Genomic DNA, 23,395 nt, shown 5'->3' with positions numbered 1-23,395 from the left:
GTGGAGGAACACACTTTGAAACACGCAGCATAAATATGACCAGAATCGCAAAAGCTTCTCTCAACCAAAACTCCAAACGAGCGAGTCCATCCCGACTTCCTCAAACAGCGGCCCAGACATGCAGGCACAGGAGAGCAGCAAAGCACTGACTGGTGACAAGCTTGTCCGCCCACGGAGGGCGGAGTTGAAGCAACTCGAGAGGGAGGGAGAGAGAGAGAGAGAGAGAGAGAGAGAGAGAGAGAGGGAGGGAGAGCGAGAGGGAGGGAGAGAGAGAGAGAGAGCGAGAGGGGGAGGGAGAGAGAGAGAGAGAGAGCCAAAAATGAATGGTTAAAGTGACAGTTCCATCCAATTTCACAAAAAGCCGTTTATCTCTGAATATTCTTTTTCACGCTAAAACCATGCTGTATTCAACTGCTAATGCTTACATAACTACTAACTCTACAAACTAACTCTTTTAGACAGAGAAAGTACACATTCTATTAGTACTTTTGAGATATTGTATGTTCACAAACTCCAAGCTGAAACGAATCCTCGGCTCTTATAAAATGAGCCATAATCCTCAAAAAACGGCTTGGCAGAAGCTACCTACAGCAAAAAAAAACGTCTGGCAGTCAATGTGTTAAGATGCATTATGTGAGTAAATGTTTTGCTTACTGTATTTGTTAGATTTGTCATCTTTTGTTGCCATTTTTATTTGATTCCATTGGGAATATCTGACGTATTCTCCGTGTCTAAAATGTTTCATGTCCACTCTTGTTAATGTGTCACTCATTATGTTGCAGGGTTAAAGAAACAAACATTGAATCTGCTATGAAACACACACATTCACAGATGGACAGGCATCTACACCTTTTCCAGAAACACAAAGCACTTCCAATGTCTAAATTGATGTTCCAGATAATCTATACTGTATCTCTTCAAAATGACGTAATGTAATGTAATGTTCCAGGTTCAATGTTTGCAGTCTCAGTATAGAGGGTATGCACACCCACTGGAACACGCCCCCTCAATCAGGAATGAGTGTCAAATTGAGTGTCAAATTCCTCCCTGAGCAGCAGGTGTCAGTTATCTACTGTAGGCTGATTACTGCATTCAAGCTCAGTCTTGCTGTGACTCAGTGGGCGTGACCCCACAGTGACTTCTGCCTCTGTGACATCACATGCATACCCTCTATTGAGGCTTGAGCATGTTTTTTTGTCAGTGGTTCTCATTCATGTCTGAAAAGCCAAAGTATGAATGGACTTACTGTGAAACAATCCACACGATCAAATAAACACGGCACACCAAATGACGTCACAGTAGAGAGAGTAACTCATGGGAGCTGGTCAAACTGAAATTGCGTTCCAAGTGTATTTTCTTAATGGATTTCCTCCCCTCACACTTTCTTCCCACTTGTACTTGGGCAATTCCCCCTGCTGTCTCGGTTGTTGCTCCACCCCCTCTGCCTAAACAGGCAAATTGTGTCTGTAGGAATGTCTGCCCAAGCCGGAAAAGTGTCAATGTTAAGGCAGCCATTCCCAACCTGTGGGCCGCAAAGATATTGCAAGTGGGCCGTCAAATCATTTGCAAAACATAAATATTTTTGTGATTTATTGTTATTATTATGATTATGATTATCACGAGTATGATTATTATGATTATGATTATGATTATTATGATGATGATGATGATGATTATTATCATTATCATTATTATTATTATTATGAGAATGCATTTTTCCATTGTTGAATGATACTGTTATTTAATTTGTAATCAATTCTTCATTAATTAGTCTATTGAAGACAGCCCCTCCCTTTTAGTTTCTTGTTTCTTATGTGGTGCTGATGGACAGCTCCTTTTTTTTTTTTTTTTTTTTTTAAATAAGAAGTGCTCAAGGAACGTATTATTTTGCCTCCGGACTGTTTACGGTCAGATGTGGGCCACACATGTTTTTGAGATTTTCAAGTGGGCCATGAGTGGGAGAAGGTTGGGAAGTGCTGTGTTAAGGAGTATTTGCAGAGGGGGGCCACATGAGACTTCCATGTTGTTGCTGTCCCCCATCATTCTCTGACCCGAGCCCAGCCCAGGCAGAGACCACAGCACATCTGCATCATGGAGGGGGAGGTAACTGACTCTCGTCTCCTCTGGAAGAACAGAGATCCCTGAGGCACACTGGACCTGGAGGGTGTGTGAGCACAGTGCGTTTCTGTGTGTGTGTGTGTGTGTGTGTGTGTGCGTGTGTGTGTGTGTGTGTGTGTGTGTGTGCGCGTGCGTGTGTGAAACACACTGTGCTGAAAAGGAATAACGTCATGTGTTGTGAAAGCTTGTTGCGTTTACTCACTCTCTAGATCTAGGTCACCCAGCTGTCTCCCTCTCCCTCTCCCTCTCTCTCTCTCTCTGTTCTCCATCTCCCTCTTCCCTTTGGCCTCTGTAAAATTCTCTCTTTCTCTCTTTCCGTCTCTCTCTCCATCTCTCTCTCTTCCCTTCTGTCTCTCTTTGTTAAATTCTCTCTTGCTCTCTCTCTCTGTAGTGATTTCTTAATGAATTAAGATAGTGTATTTATAGCCAAAGTGTTGTACTGCAGTATCCAAATGTTGTGAGCTGAAGTAAAGCTCAAGTAAAGCAGCAATGCGCTGCAGCAGCTCCTCTTCTAGACTCCTACCTACCTTTCCATTTGACCCAGCATATGTACAGCTACATCCTGCCTTACTAAGCACAGGGTCACTCAGGTACCCAGCATATAGACAGTTACATCCTGCCTTACCAAGCACAGGGTCACTCAGTTACCCAGCATATATACAGCTACATCCTGCCTTACTAAGCACAGGGTCAGTTACCCAGCATATATACAGCTACATCCTGCCTTACTAAGCACAGGGTCACTCAGTTACCCAGCATATAGACAGTTACATCCTGCCTTACCAAGCACAGGGTCACTCAGTTACCCAGCATATATACAGCTACATCCTGCCTTACTAAGCACAGGGTCACTCAGTTACCCAGCATATATACAGCTACATCCTGCCTTACTAAGCACAGGGTCACTCAGTTACCCAGCATTTATACCATGGTCTGGGTGAATACTCGATTCTGATTGGCTGCAAGGTGTCCATTATTTTGTGATATTGTACAGTGATAATGGACACCTAGCTAAATGGTCTGTTCACCGTTCATATCAATGCGCCATAGTTTCATCAGTGTTATCAGGAGAGCAGTTTGAGCTCTATACCCCCGTTAAGGGTTAATATGACAATTTTGACAAAAAAATTGACTCGGTCAAAGTAAGTATTTAAATCACCCCTGTGTGCTCAGTTTATCAAAAATAACTCTTATTTACAATTTTGATTTTCGTTTCGGACATTTCTAACCTCGCGTCACCAGGCTCTTCTCGGCGACAAAGGAGATTTCCCTCGGCTCGTGCACGAGCGGGGGCCTTTGACAGAGAGAGAGAGAGAGAGAGAGAGAGAGGGAGAGGGAGAGGGAGAGAGAGCGAGAGAGAGAGAGACAACTCTCTCTGCATGTCACCACAACAGCACACGCAGTGCGAGCCCCCGCTGCTTTGTCACTTCCTGAAACTCTTCGCTCTTAAATGTTAATATACTTGGCCAATACGTATCTATCATACAAAATAAAGCAAGCTGCCAAACGGTAATGTCTTCATTTAATGTAGAACGCAAAACATCGTTAAACCCGCATTCCTGTGATAAAATTAACGTTTGAGTCGGCTTTAAAACGGAGGGTGGTGGAAGTGGGAGGGACTATTTTATTTCGTGGAAGACTGATTTACAGTATGAATAACAGACATTTAGCCATTTAGATTGCTTTATTTATTACACATGGAAATATAAATGACTGGTCTTATTGTTTTGTTGGCAAGTGACCATGGTATAAGCGGGTTAATGCCCTTCGAGGTGTACATTATCACTTTTTAAGGGACTTCGCGGAGGCAACCATCCTCGGCTTCGCCTCGGACGGTTCACGCCTCTCGCGTCGTCCCTTAAAAAGTGATAATGTACACCTCGTCGGGCATTAACCCTTACATATACAGCTACATCCTGCCTTACTAAGCACAGGGTCACTCAGTTACCCAGCATATAGACAGCTACATCCTGCCTTACTAAGCACAGGGTCACTCAGTTACCCAGCATATATACAGCTACATCCTGCCTTACTAAGCACAGGGTCAGTTACCCAGCATATATACAGCTACATCCTGCCTTACTAAGCACAGGGTCACTCAGTTACCCAGCATATAGACAGTTACATCCTGCCTTACTAAGCACAGGGTCACTCAGTTACCCAGCATATAGACAGTTACATCCTGCCTTACTAAGCACAGGGTCACTCAGTTACCCAGCATATATACAGCTACATCCTGCCTTACTAAGCACAGGGTCACTCAGTTACCCAGCATATATACAGTTACATCCTGCCTTACTAAGCACAGGGTCACTCAGTTACCCAGCATATATACAGTTACATCCTGCCTTACTAAGCACAGGGTCACTCAGTTACCCAGCATATAGACAGTTACATCCTGCCTTACTAAGCACAGGGTCACTCAGTTACCCAGCATATATACAGCTACATCCTGCCTTACTAAGCACAGGGTCACTCAGTTACCCAGCATATAGACAGCTACATCCTGCCTTACTAAGCACAGGGTCAGTTACCCAACATATAGACAGCTATCCTGCCTTACTAAGCACAGGGTAACTCAGTTAACCAGCATATATACAGCTACATCCTGCCTTACTAAGCACAGGGTCACTCAGTTAACCAGCATATACAGTTACATCCTGCCTTACTAAGCACAGGGTCACTCAGTTACCCAGCATATATACAGCTACATCCTGCCTTACTAAGCACAGGGTCACTCAGTTACCCAGCATATAGACAGCTACATCCTGCCTTACTAAGCACAGGGTCACTCAGTTACCCAGCATATATACAGCTACATCCTGCCTTACTAAGCACAGGGTCACTCAGTTACCCAGCATATGGACAGTTACATCCTGCCTTACTAAGCACAGGGTCACTCAGTTACCCAGCATATATACAGTTACATCCTGCCTTACTAAGCACAGGGTCACTCAGTTACCCAGCATATAGAAAGCTACATCCTGCCTTACTAAGCACAGGGTCACTCAGTTACCCAGCATATAGACAGCTACATCCTGCCTTACTAAGCACAGGGTCACTCAGTTACCCAGCATATATACAGCTACATCCTGCCTTACTAAGCACAGGGTCACTCAGTTACCCAGCATATAGACAGTTACATCCTGCCTTACTAAGCACAGGGTCACTCAGTTACCCAGCATATAGACAGCTATATCCTGCCTTACTAAGCACAGGGTCACTCAGTTACCCAGCATATAGACAGTTACATCCTGCCTTACTAAGCACAGGGTCAGTTACCCAGCATATAGACAGCTACATCCTGCCTTACTAAGCACAGGGTCAGTTACCCAGCATATAGGCAGCTACATCCTGCCTTACTAAGCACAGGGTCACTCAGTTACCCAGCATATAGACAGCTACATCCTGCCTTACTAAGCACAGGGTCAGTTACCCAGCATATAGACAGCTACATCCTGCCTTACTAAGCACAGGGTCAGTTACCCAGCATATAGGCAGCTACATCCTGCCTTACTAAGCACAGGGTCACTCAGTTACCCAGCATATATACAGCTACATCCTGCCTTACTAAGCACAGGGTCACTCAGTTACCCAGCATATAGGCAGCTACATCCTGCCTTACTAAGCACAGGGTCACTCAGTTACCCAGCATATATACAGCTACATCCTGCCTTACTAAGCACAGGGTCACTCAGTTACCCAGCATATATACAGCTACATCCTGCCTTACTAAGCACAGGGTCACACAGTTACCCAGCATATAGGCAGCTACATCCTGCCTTACTAAGCACAGGGTCAGTTACCCAGCATATAGGCAGCTACATCCTGCCTTACTAAGCACAGGGTCACTCAGTTACCCAGCATATAGACAGCTATCCTGCCTTACTAAGCACAGGGTCAGTTACCCAGCATATATACAGCTACATCCTGCCTTACTAAGCACAGGGTCACTCAGTTACCCAGCATATATACAGCTACATCCTGCCTTACTAAGCACAGGGTCAGTTACCCAGCATATAGACAGCTACATCCTGCCTTACTAAGCACAGGGTCAGTTACCCAGCATATAGGCAGCTACATCCTGCCTTACTAAGCACAGGGTCACTCAGTTACCCAGCATATAGACAGTTACATCCTGCCTTACTAAGCACATGGTCACTCAGTTACCCAGCATATAGACAGCTACGTCCTGCCTTACTAAGCACAGGGTCAGTTACCCAGCATATAGACAGCTACATCCTGCCTTACTAAGCACAGGGTCAGTTACCCAGCATATAGGCAGCTACATCCTGCCTTACTAAGCACAGGGTCACTCAGTTACCCAGCATATATACAGCTACATCCTGCCTTACTAAGCACAGGGTTACTCAGTTACCCAGCATATAGGCAGCTACATCCTGCCTTACTAAGCACAGGGTCACTCAGTTACCCAGCATATATACAGCTACATCCTGCCTTACTAAGCACAGGGTCACTCAGTTACCCAGCATATAGGCAGCTACATCCTGCCTTACTAAGCACAGGGTCACTCAGTTACCCAGCATATAGGCAGCTACATCCTGCCTTACTAAGCACAGGGTCACTCAGTTACCCAGCATATAGGCAGCTACATCCTGCCTTACTAAGCACAGGGTCACTCAGTTACCCAGCATATATACAGCTACATCCTGCCTTACTAAGCACAGGGTCACTCAGTTACCCAGCATATATACAGCTACATCCTGCCTTACTAAGCACAGGGTCACTCAGTTACCCAGCATATATACAGCTACATCCTGCCTTACTAAGCACAGGGTCACTCAGTTACCCAGCATATAGACAGTTACATCCTGCCTTACTAAGCACAGGGTCACTCAGTTACCCAGCATATATACAGTTACATCCTGCCTTACTAAGCACAGGGTCACTCAGTTACCCAGCATATATACAGCTACATCCTGCCTTACTAAGCACAGGGTCACTCAGTTACCCAGCATATATACAGCTACATCCTGCCTTACTAAGCACAGGGTCACTCAGTTACCAAGCATATAGGCAGCTACATCCCGCCTTACTAAGCACAGGGTCAGTTACCCAGCATATAGGCAGCTACATCCTGCCTTACTAAGCACAGGGTCACTCAGTTACCCAGCATATAGACAGCTATCCTGCCTTACTAAGCACAGGGTCAGTTACCCAGCATATATACAGCTACATCCTGCCTTACTAAGCACAGGGTCACTCAGTTACCCAGCATATATACAGCTAAATCCTGCCTTACTAAGCACAGGGTCACTCAGTTACCCAGCATATATACAGCTACATCCTGCCTTACTAAGCACAGGGTCACTCGGTTACCCAGCATATAGACAGCTACATCCTGCCTTACTAAGCACAGGGTCAGTTACCCAGCATATAGACAGCTACATCCTGCCTTACTAAGCACAGGGTCAGTTACCCAGCATATAGGCAGCTACATCCTGCCTTACTAAGCACAGGGTCACTCAGTTACCCAGCATATATACAGCTACATCCTGCCTTACTAAGCACAGGGTCACTCAGTTACCCAGCATATATACAGCTACATCCTGCCTTACTAAGCACAGGGTCACTCGGTTACCCAGCATATAGACAGCTACATCCTGCCTTACTAAGCACAGGGTCAGTTACCCAGCATATAGACAGCTACATCCTGCCTTACTAAGCACAGGGTCAGTTACCCAGCATATAGGCAGCTACATCCTGCCTTACTAAGCACAGGGTCACTCAGTTACCCAGCATATATACAGCTACATCCTGTCTTACTAAGCACAGGGTCAGTTACCCAGCATATATACAGCTACATCCTGCCTTACTAAGCACAGGGTCAGTTACCCAGCATATATACAGTTACATCCTGCCTTACTAAGCACAGGGTCAGTTACCCAGCATATATACAGCTACATCCTGCCTTACTAAGCACAGGGTCACTCAGTTACCCAGCATATATACAGCTACATCCTGCCTTACCAAGCACAGGGTCAGTTACCCAGCATATATACAGCTACATCCTGCCTTACTAAGCACAGGGTCACTCAGTTACCCAGCATATATACAGCTACATCCTGCCTTACCAAGCACAGGGTCAGTTAAACCCCCCCCCCCCCACACACACACACGCGCGCAGTGACTTCACCAGATTGTGATTTCCTCCTTGAAGCACCTAAGCGGAGGAGTATAAAAAACCAATGGTTTACAGTACAGTATTTACTGTACTGTTACTAGTTACTAGTACCATTACTATTCCACCTGTGGGCAGGCTTGCTCCTGATTGGTTACTGAGCTCTGTCAATTACTTTTCTGCTGTGCCGCCTTCTTCCCTCTTTGCCAGCAGGTTGACAACCTCGAGTCGTCATCAGTTATGAAAAAATTTACCAAACTTCAAATAAAATCATAAAGTTGACTTACCATAAAGCATAATAATTTATCTATTATCAAAATTCTGAGAATAAGCTCGGTTTATCCTCATTAACAGTATGGACAGTGCAAATGGAGAGTTCAGAACAGTGGAATGGGAATAGATGATATACCATCAAAAACGATACTTACTAAAAGTGATCATTATAAGATCATTATAGTGTAATTGCGTGTTTCTCTTCAGCAAACGGCTTTTAATTTCAATGAAATACTGCTGTAAATCATTGCACTGTATCCTGTGAAATACTGTAGAAGAATGAGGAGGCTAAACAGAGGCACTTCATGGCTAAGACAGACGGGGGGCCAGACGCAGCAAGCCGACAGATGGCTGTCAGCAGTGTCTGGGCCGTTGGTGAGTGTCTGTCGGCCAGTCTTTGTGGTGTGTGCCGCACCGTTGGCTCTAGTCGGCCTTGACGGTGGCTTTTCGGCCGATTCTACACGTTGAATCGGCGTCGGTGAGAGAAATCACTCTGATTGACTGGTCAACTGTTCGCAAAGCGGTGCAGGAGAAAAACACAAAATGTTCTTAGCATTTTTCAACTTGATCCTCTCTTATTATTTCAATACACACATATTTTCACAACAACGTTGTGGCCTTCAGGAAAGCTCCTTGAGCCTGTCTCTGCATGATATCACCCATTTAGTGACATTTCCCCTTATTTTTCACCTCCGCCTCTTCCTTTCTGCTTCCACAAGCAAAAGACAAGACAAGGGTTGACAACGCCAGTGCCATTTGCAAGTTTTTATCAGACCTACAGTATTCTCGATTAGAACTTAGCTGTATTACGAAACCGTTTAAGTCCTGAGCGAGAGTGGTGTGAAAATGGTAGGCAACTGTTGCTTTGTTTCATGTATCTGGTTTGTGTATATCGGCAGTCCTCCTACAGTAGGTCTCACACAGGCGCAGAACGTACTGTATGTGCTAGTTGACTGTAGGCTGTAGTCTTTGCGGTGTCATCAAGTACAACTTTTTGGCCCCGACACAGGAGACATGAGACCACGCAACCGTGTGTGTCCCGCTGTGTCCCAGGATTTAGGTTCAGCTGTTCCACCCGTCACAAGAAGTCAACGGTCTTCAACCTCTCTCGCATGGAACTCCTCTCTCGCATGGAACTCCTTCTCTCTCGCATGGAACTCCTTCTCTCTCGCATGGAACTCCTTCTCTCTCGCATGGAACTCCTTCTCTCTCGCGCACTTTAACAGTCCTTCAACATCCCTTGTGTACATTTGTTTCCTCTTGCAATCTTTACTTTGGCTTTTGTTCAGTTTGGCACCTCATAATTCAATAGATAACTGTTGGTGGGTTAGTGTGTAGTTACAAGCCCAGGACTCACACAGACGCAGCTATCTCCTATCCAAGTTGGGGCAATTGTGTACATGTGTCTAATGGTGTGTTTGTGTGCATGTACTGGTATGTGTGTGTGTGTGTGTGTGTGTGTGTGTGTGTGTGTGTGTGTGTGTGTGTGTGTGTGTGTGTGTGTGTCGCTTGTTTGAGCCAGCTGGCTGTGTTTTGTGTTTCTATTGGCTGAACACCAAGCTCCCCTATTGGCTGTGCCAGCATTGTGTTCTGCTTGCCGTGTGTTCAGGAACTCTCACGCTGTGCTACCTGCTGACCGCTCGGCTGTTCCAACACACTGCAGCCCTCTGGGACATGCTTGTGAATTAGGGCTATACAAATAAACTTGACTTGACTTGACTTGACATTTTCATTGGGTGACATATTGCTCTCCAACAGCGGAGAAGATGCTGAAAATGCTACAAACTAAAACTCATAAAAACACCACAAAATGCAGATTAAGATAACGTTGAATTAAATTAAACGTAATCCTCCCCATGGGGCAACTGGGCAGCAGCAAATACCAAAAGGATAATGAAATATAGAATATTAGTAAGAGTAGAGTCAGTGGGTGCTTTGTGAGCAGATACTCCAATGACAATTTCAAGTAGATGTGTGAAAGTGTGGAAAAGTCTGGATTACAACATAAAGAGGAGGTGCAACAGACAGCAGAAGAGAATACAAATTGCCAAAATCTCGAAATAGTGATATTGTGTGTTGCCGCCACCTGCTTGTGTTTACAATGTGGCTAAATAAATATGTTGCAATATTTGACGGCTATACCTATAGCATAAACAGACAATGGATATTAACATACCAAATACTTACTAGGTCTATCTGCAATACATTTTAAGTTGCATTTTTCCTTAACTGCACAGTTAAACAAAATTGAGGGAACAAATTTGATCTTGTGCACGAATGGACTAAAACATGTGCATATTACAGTAAATCGTGGACTCAATATAACACTTTTCCCTCCAAGTTGACACTCCAGCTGGGCTCCATAACAAGCAGCTTAGCAATGAGTTGGAACCAAGCTGTGGTCAAAAGACCAAGTCCTTCTGTCATTACACACACACACACACACACACACACACACACACACACACACACACACACACACACACACACACACACACACACAGGAAGCACACAGACACACACAGGTATATGCAAACACAACGCACGCACATACACAGCTTAGTGGTGGGTTGAAGCCATACACACACACACACACACACACACACACACACACACACAGTAAAATGTGCTTTCTTTGTTATCCTAATCAGCTGTTTTTGAGGTGACTGTGGTGTTGTGTCACTCATTTGTGTTTTTCGCTCTTGTAAACACGTTTTCAAGGTTTTACCCGATTCTGTCATATTTCCACGATTTGAATGTTGAAAACAGAAAAAAAGTGTGAAATGTGGGACAAAAATCGCAGACAGACAAACAGACACAACCTACTTACTCCCTTTTATATGAAGAAGTAATAATGGAATTATATTTGTGTGCCGTGCTCCTTTGAAACTCATGACCTTCTCATGTCACAAGTAATTTAATTCGATTTTAATTCCCTATGGCCTCACAGAACAGAACAGCAGAACAGTTGATACAGTACTAAAAATACACCAACTGTTGTGCTTGCTGTAGGGCAGGCAGTCAGGAGGCTGTGGGCAGCAGCAGAGCACCCTCTGGTGGCTGCTGGCACTAAGCACCAACACATACACATACCGTACTGCCCATTATTTGTAGCCTGGTAAACCATGTGATCAGGTGAAGTCACATTCTGTTTGGTTAGAGCGAAACATACTGTAATGTTTGTTTTTTCTATATTGCTCTACAGCTGTAGAGCAGGTGAGGGCCAGACTCTCACTGAAGTGAGGGGAGGCTGAGCAGCGAGACTATGTGAACCATGTCCCTTACAGGATGCGCTCCCCCTGCAGGACACTGGAGGCGCTGCTTAATGACACAGACACCAGAAACAGACATGTCTCCCTGTAACTGTAACATAACCCTCTTCCCACCCTCACTTCTTGCATGTGCAGGAAGAACTCCCCCTACAGGACACTGGAGCCGGTGCGCCCACCTGTCGTGCCCAACGACTATGTCTCCAGCCCAACCAGAAACAATATGGCCGCCGGGCAGCTTCCCAGTCCGGCACGCACGGCCACTCTGAACCACCGGCCCCGAACATACAGGTAGCCGGGTTCAGGTCCAAACACTGCTGGATGAAAGCAGGGACAGACTGCCTGTGTCTCCTCAGTAACATCCTCCCATCCTCACAGCATTGACTGACCAGTTTTCTCCTCATTCTCTCATTTTTCTCAGTCATTGCTTTGCTTCTCTCCTCCAAAGCCCAGCTTCTGGGTTTTGTTGCTTCTCTCCTCCAAAGCCCAGCTTCTGGGTTTTGTTGCTTCTCTCCTCCAAAGCCCAGCTTCTGGGTTTTGTTGCTTCTCTCCTCCTAAGCCCAGCTTCTGGGTTTTGTTGCTTCTCTCCTCCAAAGCCCAGCTTCTGGGTTTTGTTGCTTCTCTCCTCCTAAGCCCAGCTTCTGGGTTTTGTTGCTTCTCTCCTCCAAAGCCCAGCTTCTGGGTTTTGTTGCTTCTCTCCTCCTAAGCCCAGCTTCTGGGTTTTGTTGCTTCTCTCCTCCAAAGCCCAGCTTCTGGGTTTTGTTGCTTCTCTCCTCCTAAGCCCAGCTTCTGGGTTTTGTTGCTTCTCTCTTCCTAAGCCCAGCTTCTGGGTTTTGTTGCTTCTCTCCTCCTAAGCCCAGCTTCTGGGTTTTGTTGCTTCTCTCCTCCTAAGCCCAGCTTCTGGGTTTTGTTGCTTCTCTCCTCCTAAGCCCAGCTTCTGGGTTTTGTTGCACTCTGGATGAGAAAAGAAGAAACATTTTGAAATCAGCTATTAATAATTTTGAGTTTTGCATTACACTGTACATGTCATTATTTTCATTTTAAGTTTAAAGCTTTAAAAATAACACAAAAAAAATCAGTCTGTAATATATTTTGTGCTTGATTGGAGGGAGAAAAAAAACATATGTAAAAACCCTGAAACCCAGAACGTGTGGTAGCAAAGATCACCTCCACTGTCCAATCACAGCTCTGCTGCAGAAGGTTCTAGAACCATTCTATCCAATCACCAGCTTCGCTTCTGCCACTCTGGAATCTCTGGCCAATCAGATTTTGTGTTCTGCTTTTTCCATCCAGCTTCCTACTAACCGACTCACTGCTGCCACTCAGTAGGGAATTCATACCCAGCTGTCTGACTATCTGTCTGTCTCTCCGTCTGTCTGTCTGTCTGTCTGTCTGTCTGTCTGTCTGTCTGTCTGTCTGTCTGTCTCTCTCTCCGTCTGTCTGTCTGTCTGTCTGTCTGTCTCTCTCTCCGTCTGTCTGTCTGTCTGTCTCTCTCTCTCCGTCTGTCTGTCTGTCTGTCTCTCTCTCCATCTGTCTGTCTGTCTGTCTGTCTGTCTCTCTCTCTCCATCTGTCTGTCTGTCTGTCTCTCTCTCTCTCTCCGTCTGTCTGTCTGTCTGTCTGTCTGTCTCTCTCTCTCTCTGTCTGTCTGTCTGTCTGTCTGTCTGTCTCTCTCTCCGTCTGTCTGTCTGTCTGTCTGTCTCTCTCTCTCTCTCCGTCTGTCTGTCTGTCTGTCTCTCTCTCTCTCTCCGTCTGTCTGTCTGTCTCTCTCTGTCTCTTTCTCTCTCCGTCTGTCTGTCTCTCTCTCTCTCCTCTACTATTAGTTGTGTTACTGTCATTTTTCTCTCTCCCGTCTCTCAAAGTCAAAGCCTTGACTTCCAGTTGATGTCTAAACTTTATCGTCACTGACAGTGCGTTGATCATCCTGCTGTGTGTGTGCATGCATGTTTGCATATGTGTGTGTGTGTGTGTGTGTGTGTGTGTGTGTGTGTGTGTGTGTGTGTGTGTGTGTGTGTGTGTGTGCGTGCGTGCGTGCGTGCGTGCGTGTGTGTGTGCACTGCAGTGGCAGCAGTGGAGGCAGTCACCTCAGCAGCAGCAGCCGCAGCAGCAGCAGGGAGAACAGCGGGAGCGGCAGCGTGGGCGTTCCCATCGCTGTGCCGACGCCCTCGCCACCCGCAGCCTTCCCAGGTGACACACACACACACACACACACACACACACACACACACACACACACACACTTCTTTTCTTTCCTCTTAATTTCCCTCCTTCATCTGTTCATCCCTTCCTCCCTTCCTTGTCTCCTCCCTTTCCGTTCACTTGCTCCCAAGCGGCAACCTCCATCTTGGAAAAATGAAGTCAACGCAGAAGTGCCAAAAGCTGCAGTTCCTTGAATGGCCAGTTGAGGCTGGCTGCAAAAATGCCCAACGTTACAGCAGAAATAAACATGTTTACAGCCTGGTACAAACAAACAAAAAGTTTTGGTGTCTATAGCTAATTTCACCATTTATGACAAATGTACGGGGGTGAATTTTTAAATAACTCGCATTTATAAAGTCTATGGCTGCAAAAAGAAGTCTGATTGTATGGAAGTCAATGGGGAAATGACCCTACTTCTTACTTGATTTATGACATCAGTAAACACTTTCCTAATGAGTCTATGGTCTCAATCACTAGTTTCAAGTCTTCTTCAGTACACCATGATGTTCATTTGGTAAATGATGGTCCCATTTAGAGTAATTAGATAATAAAGCAGACTATGCTTTGGGGGCATGATTGACAGCTCACCATTCACAGACCAATTAGCAGGCAGTTCTGTACTATGGCTAACAAAAACAAACAAAAACATGGTGTCATGGTGGCTACTGTACGTCCATATATTTTATACAGTCTATGGTCCCTCCCCTTTTCCTTTCTTTTCTCCTTCCCATCTGCTGTCTTTTCTTTCCACCTTACCTTCCTTCCCTATGTGCTTCCTTCCATCTTTCCTTCCCCCTCCACATACACAAACATACATACACACACACCTACACACACACACACACACACACACACACACACACACACACACACACACACACACACACACACACACACACACATACATGAACAAACATGCATGTACGTAAATATACATCATTTTGTCTGTCAGATATTTGAGGATGTTCCAAGTAATTATTTTACTTGAAATATTTATGATTAGCAGTGGAAACTTGCCTGCTTTTTCCTTCTTTCTTTCACTCCTTCCTTCCTTCTTTCCTTCCTCCCTCCCTCCCTCCCTCAAGCAGTTTCTCCAACTGCTGGACCAGCTGGCTCCTCCTCCTCTGCTCCTAACTCTTCCCCCTCCCCTCCCTCCACCTCCTCGTCCAGCGCGACCTTAACGCAACCAAACTCCCCCTCACCCCCCGGCTCCTCTCCCCCTCCACCCACTCAACCAAACTCCCCCTCACCCCCCGGCTCCTCTCCCCCTCCACCCACTCAACCAAATGCACCCGTCGACACCTCCCCGCCGCTTAACCCTGCCCCCGACACGTCTGCGGTCCAATCGGCCACCTCTTCCGGGGAGTCATCGCCGCTCCTTCCCTCCCCTCCTCTCTCCTCCTCTTCCTCCTCCTCCTCCCCCGCTGAAGGTGAGTGTCTCCTCCCTTCCGTCCAGTAACTCCGCCTCCATCACCTCCATCAATCACCAACTCCACCAAGCCTTCCTTTCACCTTTCCCCTCACACCAAACCTACAATTTCGCCTCTGAACTGTAGAACTTGTGCTCTTCTCACTGTGGGTAAATGGTATATTTACTCATTTATCGTTTTTTCCAGTTGTAGTTTGTAGCTTTCTGAATGTGCTAGAATAATATAGCTGACAGAACCATGTGCAAGAATGCATGTGCAAAAGTGCATACAGCCCATACAGGTCAGTTCTTGTTGTAAAGCCTGATGGCTACTGGCACAAAGGACTGTCCCAAGTGCTTTATGGTGTGTTGAGGGGAATAAGTCTGTGACTAAATGTGCACCTCATCCCCTCATCCCATTCTCTCTGTCTATCGCTCTCTCTCTCCTGTCTTCCCTGTCTCTCTTTCCTGTCTCTCTCTACTTGTAACTGTCAAATGCAAAGTGCCTATAAAAGAATCTTAAAATATAAAACTCATCAAAATTGTGTTACAATTAGACCAACCCCCGGTTCTGTCCTAGGTGGTATGGTCTCTCAGTTCTACAGTATGAACCGGCCTCAGCCCAGACTGCAGGCTCCCCAGGTGGGCGGGTCCCTGCCATACCGCCGCCCCCCTTCTGTGACCGGGCAGCCAATCACACCGCAGAACCAGATCAACGGTGGGCCTTACTACAACCAAAGCCCAGGTACCTACTATAACACTAACAATAGACAAATGGCTTTAAGAGATTGAGAAACACAGAACATTCAGTCAGGTGGTCGAGACTGGACTGGTAGTGTACAGTATGTATTCCCAATGTTTTTTTTACATCAAGAACCCTAATCTAGTCCACATTGGAGCCACGGACCACCATATGATGAGACTTGGAGGCCATTTACACTTGGCACTAACATGCATTTTTTCTGTGATCAGATTGCAATTGGATAGTGCTTGACCACTTGAAACTACAGGTGTAAACACCCCCAAGATGCATACTTGCACTAAGTTGAATTCCTCATTTGTAATCTAATTACTTACTGTGGCTATTAAAGTGAATCTTGAATCTTCTTGAAGACATAACAGATGAAGAAGGGGTGTGGTTAAAAAAAAAAATCTATAACAAATTAAATTAGTTATTGATTTTTTTCCCCTCAAATTTTGAGAACTTTCATTTCAAGTTTTTTCTTGGGAAGACATACGAAGGTTAAAGGAGAATTTCGGTTTTTTACACCACGGTCCTCATTTCCAGCTTAAAATATTATGTTTTACTCACCAAAATAGTTTGGCTTCATTCGGATGCCCACGGAAGATTTTAGCTCCGAGTAGTCTCCTCAAACAGGCTATAACGAGAGCCTGCGGCCAGTGCGGGGCATGCTGCACACGCTCTCTAAATGACACTTTTTCTGTCAGATCACGGTTCATTATGGTTGTAAATATAATTATTTAGCTAATAGCTAGAAGCTAAGCTAACATCAACACAGCAGTCGGCGTTGATCTGCCCCGGATGGGGTTACAGTGCGTATCTTCCCCCTTCTGTGGTTCTTCTGAAGAAGTGTGGTTTCACAGGGGGAAGATGGGCACTGTAACTCCATCCGGGGCAGATCAACGTTGACTGTTGTGTTGATGTTAGCTTAGCTTCTAGCTATTAGCTAAATAATTATATTTACAACCATAATGAACCGTGATCTGACAGAAAAAGTGTCATTTAGAGAGCGTGTGCAGCATGCCCCGCACTCGCCGCAGGCTCTCGTTATAGCCTGTTTGAGGAGACTACTCGGAGCTAAAATCTTCCGTGGGCATCCGAATGAAGCCAAACTATTTTGGTGAGTAAAACATAATATTTTAAGCTGGAAATGAGGACCGTGGTGTAAAAAACCGAAATTCTCCTTTAAGAAAATACATAAGAACTGTTTTTGAGAATAGCATTATTTCATATTTTTTCTCTTACTAGGAATCTCGCGTGTTACGCGCGCTCGATTCCTAGGGTGGAGACTCTGGAGCTGATGCGTCATGGCTGCAGTTATGGATATCTCCCACTCCGCGGGCTCCCAAAATCATGACAGACAGACAGACAGACACCGTCCACCCACCTAGGCGCCATCGTGCAAGTTGCTCAAGTGACATGACTGATGACATCACAACTGCCTGAGTGACATCACAGTTCGATCACTGATGACATCAAGGATGCCAACTGCCATAAAACACCAAAAAGAAGAAGACCCAATTTTAACTAAAGAGACTAAAGTTATGAAAAAATGTCACTTGATCAACCCACCCCCCTTTCTTTAAGAAGCTTTTGTGAAATCAGGCCTCTGAATCCTAAAAGATCATGGTCTGGATATTTGACGATACATAAAAGGGGCGGCTGTGGCTCAGGAGGTAGAGCGGGTCATCCACTAATCAGAAGGTTGGTGGTTCGATCCCCGGCTCCTCCAGTCCGCATGTCAAAGTGTCCTTGGCCAAGACACTGAACCCCAAATTGCTCCCGATGGCTGTGCCAGCACCCTGCGTGGCAGCCTGCCACCCTCGATGGGTGAATGTAGGCACATTGTAAAGCACTTTGGATAAAAGCGCTATATAAATGCAGACCATTTACCATTTACCAAAAGGTCCAGTGTTGCACTAGAGGAAGACAGGATCTGCTTGATTTTCTTAAAAACTTTACTAGGTAAGATTTTCATAATAAGATCGAGTCTTCTCGTTCTAAATTACTAAAGTAGGTCTTGCAGCAGCAGAGACAGACTCAACTGTACAGGTTAACACTCTCTTTTGGTTTCCTTCCATATAACGCATCACAGACTGGCTACAGTGCACGGTTAACTGACCTCACTGTGCAGGATTTTAAAGTTCAAACATCTTTCAAACTGTTACGTCTTCTTGCTGCCACTTGGAGCTGCCAACGCGCAAAGTTGCTGAGTGCAGCATAGATGACATTTTATCTCTCTATTTCAGTCTGTCTCATTCTCTGTTTGTGTGTGTGTTTGTGTGTGCACAGCCTCCCCCCCTCCGCCCTCCCTCCTCCAGTTCACTCCCCAGCTTCCTCTGATGGGCTTCGTTGCTCGAGTTCAAGAGTCCAGTAAGTAGTGCCATAGATATTGTGTGTGTTTGTGCATGTTGCTGATATAGGTATTGTCTGTGGGTTCAGTTGGCAACATGTTTTTAAGTGGTGCAGCCACTTCTATAAGTGACATGTGTGTCCTTCTGTCCGTTTGAGCTGAGATGTGCGCAAAAGATGTAGACTAGGCCCCTCCCCCTGGCTCTACAAGGAAGCGAGAGTGGACACAGAAAGCGCCATGGCTCAAAGCCGGTGAAACACGCATGCATGCATGCACGCACGCGCACGCACACACACACACACACACACACACACACACACACACACACACACACACACACACACACACACGTGTGTGCACGCACACAGTGCCAAAGAGAGGGGTGGGGGAGAAGAGCCCGACCTGTGCAAAAACCTGCACTGCTTACTTCAACACCTGTTGGTGTGATTTTTTATTTTATTTTTGCAGGCACCATTATGAACGTTTGCTTGTGTTGTTTTTTCTTTTGTAATTGCGTGTGTATGTCTGCACCTGGCTTCCTCTACATTAGTGTGTGTGTGCGTGCGTGTATAGCACTTTGTCAACTCTAGGGCTATGCAAATAAAGTTTATTACATGTGTCGTGTGTACAGGACGTGTGTACTGTACACCTTGCATGTACTGTAATGTGTACATTACAACATTACATGTGCCTGTCTGTTTTTACCTTTTATCTTCTTCACCCACCCCCAGTCTCAGATGCTCCTCCCCCAGCTGTCGAGAGCCAATCAGAGCCTGAGGAGCCCCAGCCTGCTGCTCAGCCATTGGAGGATGGACAGGAAGAAGAGGAGTCATCGGTGGTAGAGTACAACGACCCGTACGCTGAGGAAGACCCACCCTGGGCCCCGAGGACCTACCGGGAGAAAGGTGAATACATAATCCAAAACCAGATGTGCACCATTTTGGGAAAATTAGTTACAGTCCAAAATGATTGCTGGCATGAACATAAAGGCTAATATGAGTTATTGATGATCAAGTCCACATCTTTTCTGCCAAGAGCTGTTTTTGAAGATGTTTTCTGTGGGTCTGAAACACTGACTGGTGAATAGAAATGGTATAGAGGAAAAGGAATGCTGCTTTGTGTGTTGTGACTGATAGATTTCTTGTAGTAAGGTTTTTCCAAAAAGGATGTCTAGTGTTTTGGATTGAAGCCCTTCATATATAACATATATCCATGATGTTTAATCACATTTAAAGCAGCTACGAGAACTTTTATGAAAGTCTAAATGTAATACTGATGCCTCACATCTTACCTACGTACATCATTGGTGATGTATACATAATGTAGTTATTTTAAATGCCTGTACTTCCTGTGTTCACGACCGTGTGAAACTGGTTGTAACTTTTGTTTTCCGGCCGGCAAATGAACCAATAACATCAACCTTATGCAGTAAATAAAACTCGATGTTCAAGAAGCCCTGGCTGGACTGTTGCAGCTCGGCCGACCCGCTGGTCACTGCAGGAGGAGACTCGGTGTTCAGGAATTGTAGTCACACTACCACTTTTGTCCACAGGGCCTGCTAAAATCAACACAAAATGAAAGTTCCTCAGTCATAGCTGCTTTAAGTGAGTTTTCAGAATTTGTAGCATAAAGATTTTAATTTGTTTTCACACAATTTTACCAGTGGTGTCAGGGAAGCTTTCACTTATACTCAATGATCAAATCTGATTAGAATTGTTATATATGTATTTGTTTTTTGAAAGCATGTTATTATTAATGATAATAATGATATATTCTTATTAATTGGTACAGAAGCTTTTCCAAAAACCAAACCCTCATTAATATGTAGGTGTGTTGTCTCCCTCTAGTGGTTGCCATCTACGACTATGCAGCCGATAAGGAGGATGAGCTGTCCTTCCAGGAGGGGGCGATCATCTACGTCATCAAGAAGAACGAAGACGGCTGGTATGAAGGAGTGATGAACACCACCACCGGCCTCTTCCCCGGGAACTATGTCGAGTCCATCATGCACTATGCCGACTGACCGCAAGAACAAGAGTCTGCCTTTTAGTTTTAGTTTCAGTTTTCCATCTCTTTGTCCGTGGCCCCTTGTGTCTCTGCAGCTCGTTTTCTTTTGAAATTTTGGCAGCGAGACGAAACAAATCTGAGTCCAGCTCCTGTAACTTTATAGAATATGACAGACTTGTCTGTCTCTTCTCCTGTGGTGTTCATACCAGTTGAGAACACGTGGAGAAAGAGCTGATTATGAGCATCAGGTCATTGTTCTCATCTGGACAAACCAACTGAACTGAAGCAGGAAACACTACAGAGTTCAGAGTAGGGTGTGAAATTTCTGATCGTTTACCCTCTCCCCCCTCGTACAGTCGCCATCTTATGACAGGTTTTGGGTTCAATCCCATATTTTAATCAACCAGATTCAATGGAAGCTATGCAAGAGTCAGTTGTGCACTAAACACTAAGCCAAGCCATAGAACGCCCCCTCCCTTCCATCCTCTCTCATTTTACTGACTGGTTCATGGTTTCTGTTTGGATTGAAGCTCGCACACCGTCCTTGGCATTCCTCGTTGTCACGACAACCTCCTCATGGCATCCATGACTTAAAAACAATAGACCCTTTTCACTGGGGATATTTTGTGTCGAAAAGGCAGGGTAAACACATGTGCAAGCAAAACAGTAATGAGGGTTTCCAGCTTCCAATCATGGAAGTTGGAAACCCTCGTTACTGTTTTGCTTGCACCTGTGTTTACCCTGCCATTTCGACACAAAATGGCCCCCGTGAAAAGGGTCTATAGAGGGTATGCATGTGATGTCACAGAGGCAGAAGTCACTGTGGGGTCACGCCCACTGAGTCACAGCAAGACTGAGCTTGAATGCAGTAATCAGCCTAGATAACTGACACCTGCTGCTCAGGGAGGAATTTGACACTCATTTTGACACTCGTTCCCGATTGAGGGGGCGTGTTCCAGTGGGTGTGCATACCCTCTATTCAGTACTTCAGTGGCGTTGCAGGAAAGTTCAGCTCTCCAAAATCCCTCAACAGGGATGTTCCAAAAGCCGCTAATTTCCCTGTCAACTAGTTTCAATTTATTATAGACTAATCGGCTAGTCTATAAGTAAGAAAACACTCAGAAAACAGTCAAAATTGAGCACAATTTAATCTACAAGGTTTAAAGCCCCATTCAGTAAGTTTTCCAACTGCGCCCTCTGCGTGCATTAGTATCGGTAACGATATCGCCGTTCAAAGTCAACAAAACACAGCGCCAGAAAGCTCTATGTACATGTTGTGACATCGGGTACTCACCACGTGATGAAATAATAATCCATAGTTCCGTGAAACATCATTTTCGTAGCAAATCCGAATCGAGTTACTTCCTTGCTTTCATGCAGACAGCGCTTACGCTGTACAGCACATGCGCGCATCCTTTTCTTTTTTCTTTTTTATTGACACGGGACGCTGGCAGCAAACTGCTTAGTCCCAGTGCTGGCCAATGGAGGGCGGTGTGGGATAAATAAAGCCGAGAGTCTCCCTATTACAAGTCAATCTACCATGTCCTAAGACTAAAAAGCTCTTATATTACAGTAAAAAATGTCAAAAATCTTACTGATTTAAGAGCCTTTAAGAGCCATTTGAAACCGTTAATTACACTCTAAATCGTGTGTGGCACTTTGTGGCCTTTATTATGAACACTGCACATTACAAATCACCGTGTATTCAGGCTCAATAGCCCATTCACTTTTGGAAGCCTTTGCCTTCAACAAAGTTTAATGGAAGCATATTTTGCCAGTCTTTGCCGTGATGAGTTGCTAGTATCTTGTGTGGCTAACACGTTAGCATAGCTAGCATCAGGCCCTGCTGCCCTTGCAGGTTACATCCACATGTCTGTGGATGTGCTGAATGTAGTTACGCATTGCTATAGCTATGGTTGAGTTGTTATGCCAGTTTATTCAGACAGAGCCTACATATAACCTTATTTTCATTTAAATACTGCCAAACTGCACTGGTTTTACAACATGTCATTGACCACTCCATTGACTACAGTCAATGGTCCACTTCCACTAAGGTCGCTTTCACATGGTGAACTCGCTGGTGGACTCGGTGCGATTCGGGGGGGTGAAGTTGCAACATTGTTGCGATTTTCATTTGGTCTGGTTCTCTTTCACACAGCAATTTGTCACAAGGGCACCAAACTTTCTAAACAATGTCACGTGGTCGAAACGGTCACTCGTCTATTGGACAGAATAGAGAAGGGAAATCTCTCCTCTCTTCAGCAGGCTTCTTGACTGGCTGAGGGCTGACTGAACAACACAAGTGAATCCGCAAAACACAAACCATGGAGCAACACCACCTGCGATATTGGGATTTCTGGTTTTACTTTGGTTGTTAATATCAAATAATTATTTAACAAGAATGTGCCCAATATGAGCAACAGATGAGGCAGCAAGCTGTTGAACATTTCATTCTGCAGATGAGAGTAGCCTACGTACCAAAGGAGATAGGCAAGCTGGCCAGCTGCTGAGAAATGTGATGTTGTTATGACGACGTACGTCACGACGCAGCGTGCAGGTACTGTACACGTGTGCACGCCGCAGTGTTTGTTTTGCTCCCTTCTACCGTCTTCTACTCATGATGCACTGCATGAGTGCATCAGATGCACTGGCACTCTTGTGTTTAGTCTGTTTTGCTTTCACACAACAAACGAACTGCGCCAGGGTTCACTTGGAAGCGAACCGAGACCCACGTTTTCAAGCGGACCAGAGTTTGTTTGTTTGTTCCGCCACAGAGTTTGTTTGCGCTTTCACACCATCCCAAACGAACCGCACTGTCCGAGGAAACAAACTCTGGCGCGTTTAAAGCGGACTAAACAGCTTATATTATGTGAAAGCGACCTATTC

The 23,395-nt window shown here is 45.3% G+C and overlaps 1 protein-coding gene across 5 annotated transcripts in view; it reads left to right on the top strand.

Moving 5' to 3' along the window:
* LOC310778154 (abl interactor 2-like) overlaps positions 1–20,525 on the top strand; it is a gene marked incomplete at both ends in the record, with an annotated part of 50,253 nt that extends 29,728 nt beyond the window's left edge. For 2 of the 5 annotated variants that reach the window (XM_083638508.1, XM_083638505.1), the window contains 6 exons: positions 11,941–12,093; positions 13,863–13,987; positions 15,988–16,152; positions 18,442–18,522; positions 19,234–19,407; positions 20,350–20,525. In XM_083638508.1, coding sequence (XP_083494634.1) covers positions 11,941–12,093; positions 13,863–13,987; positions 15,988–16,152; positions 18,442–18,522; positions 19,234–19,407; positions 20,350–20,525 — 874 coding nt within the window. The remainder of the gene's footprint in view (positions 1–11,940; positions 12,094–13,862; positions 13,988–15,987; positions 16,153–18,441; positions 18,523–19,233; positions 19,408–20,349) is intronic. The other 3 variants (XM_083638507.1, XM_083638506.1, XM_083638509.1) reach the window with 3 other exon arrangements.
* Positions 20,526–23,395: the final 2,870 nt, after the last annotated feature.

This window comes from Poromitra crassiceps, assembly GCF_964638095.1.
Source record: "Poromitra crassiceps genome assembly, chromosome: 6".
Taxonomy (NCBI): Eukaryota; Metazoa; Chordata; class Actinopteri; order Beryciformes; family Melamphaidae; genus Poromitra; species Poromitra crassiceps.
This window is presented reverse-complemented; position numbering and strand designations above follow the sequence as displayed.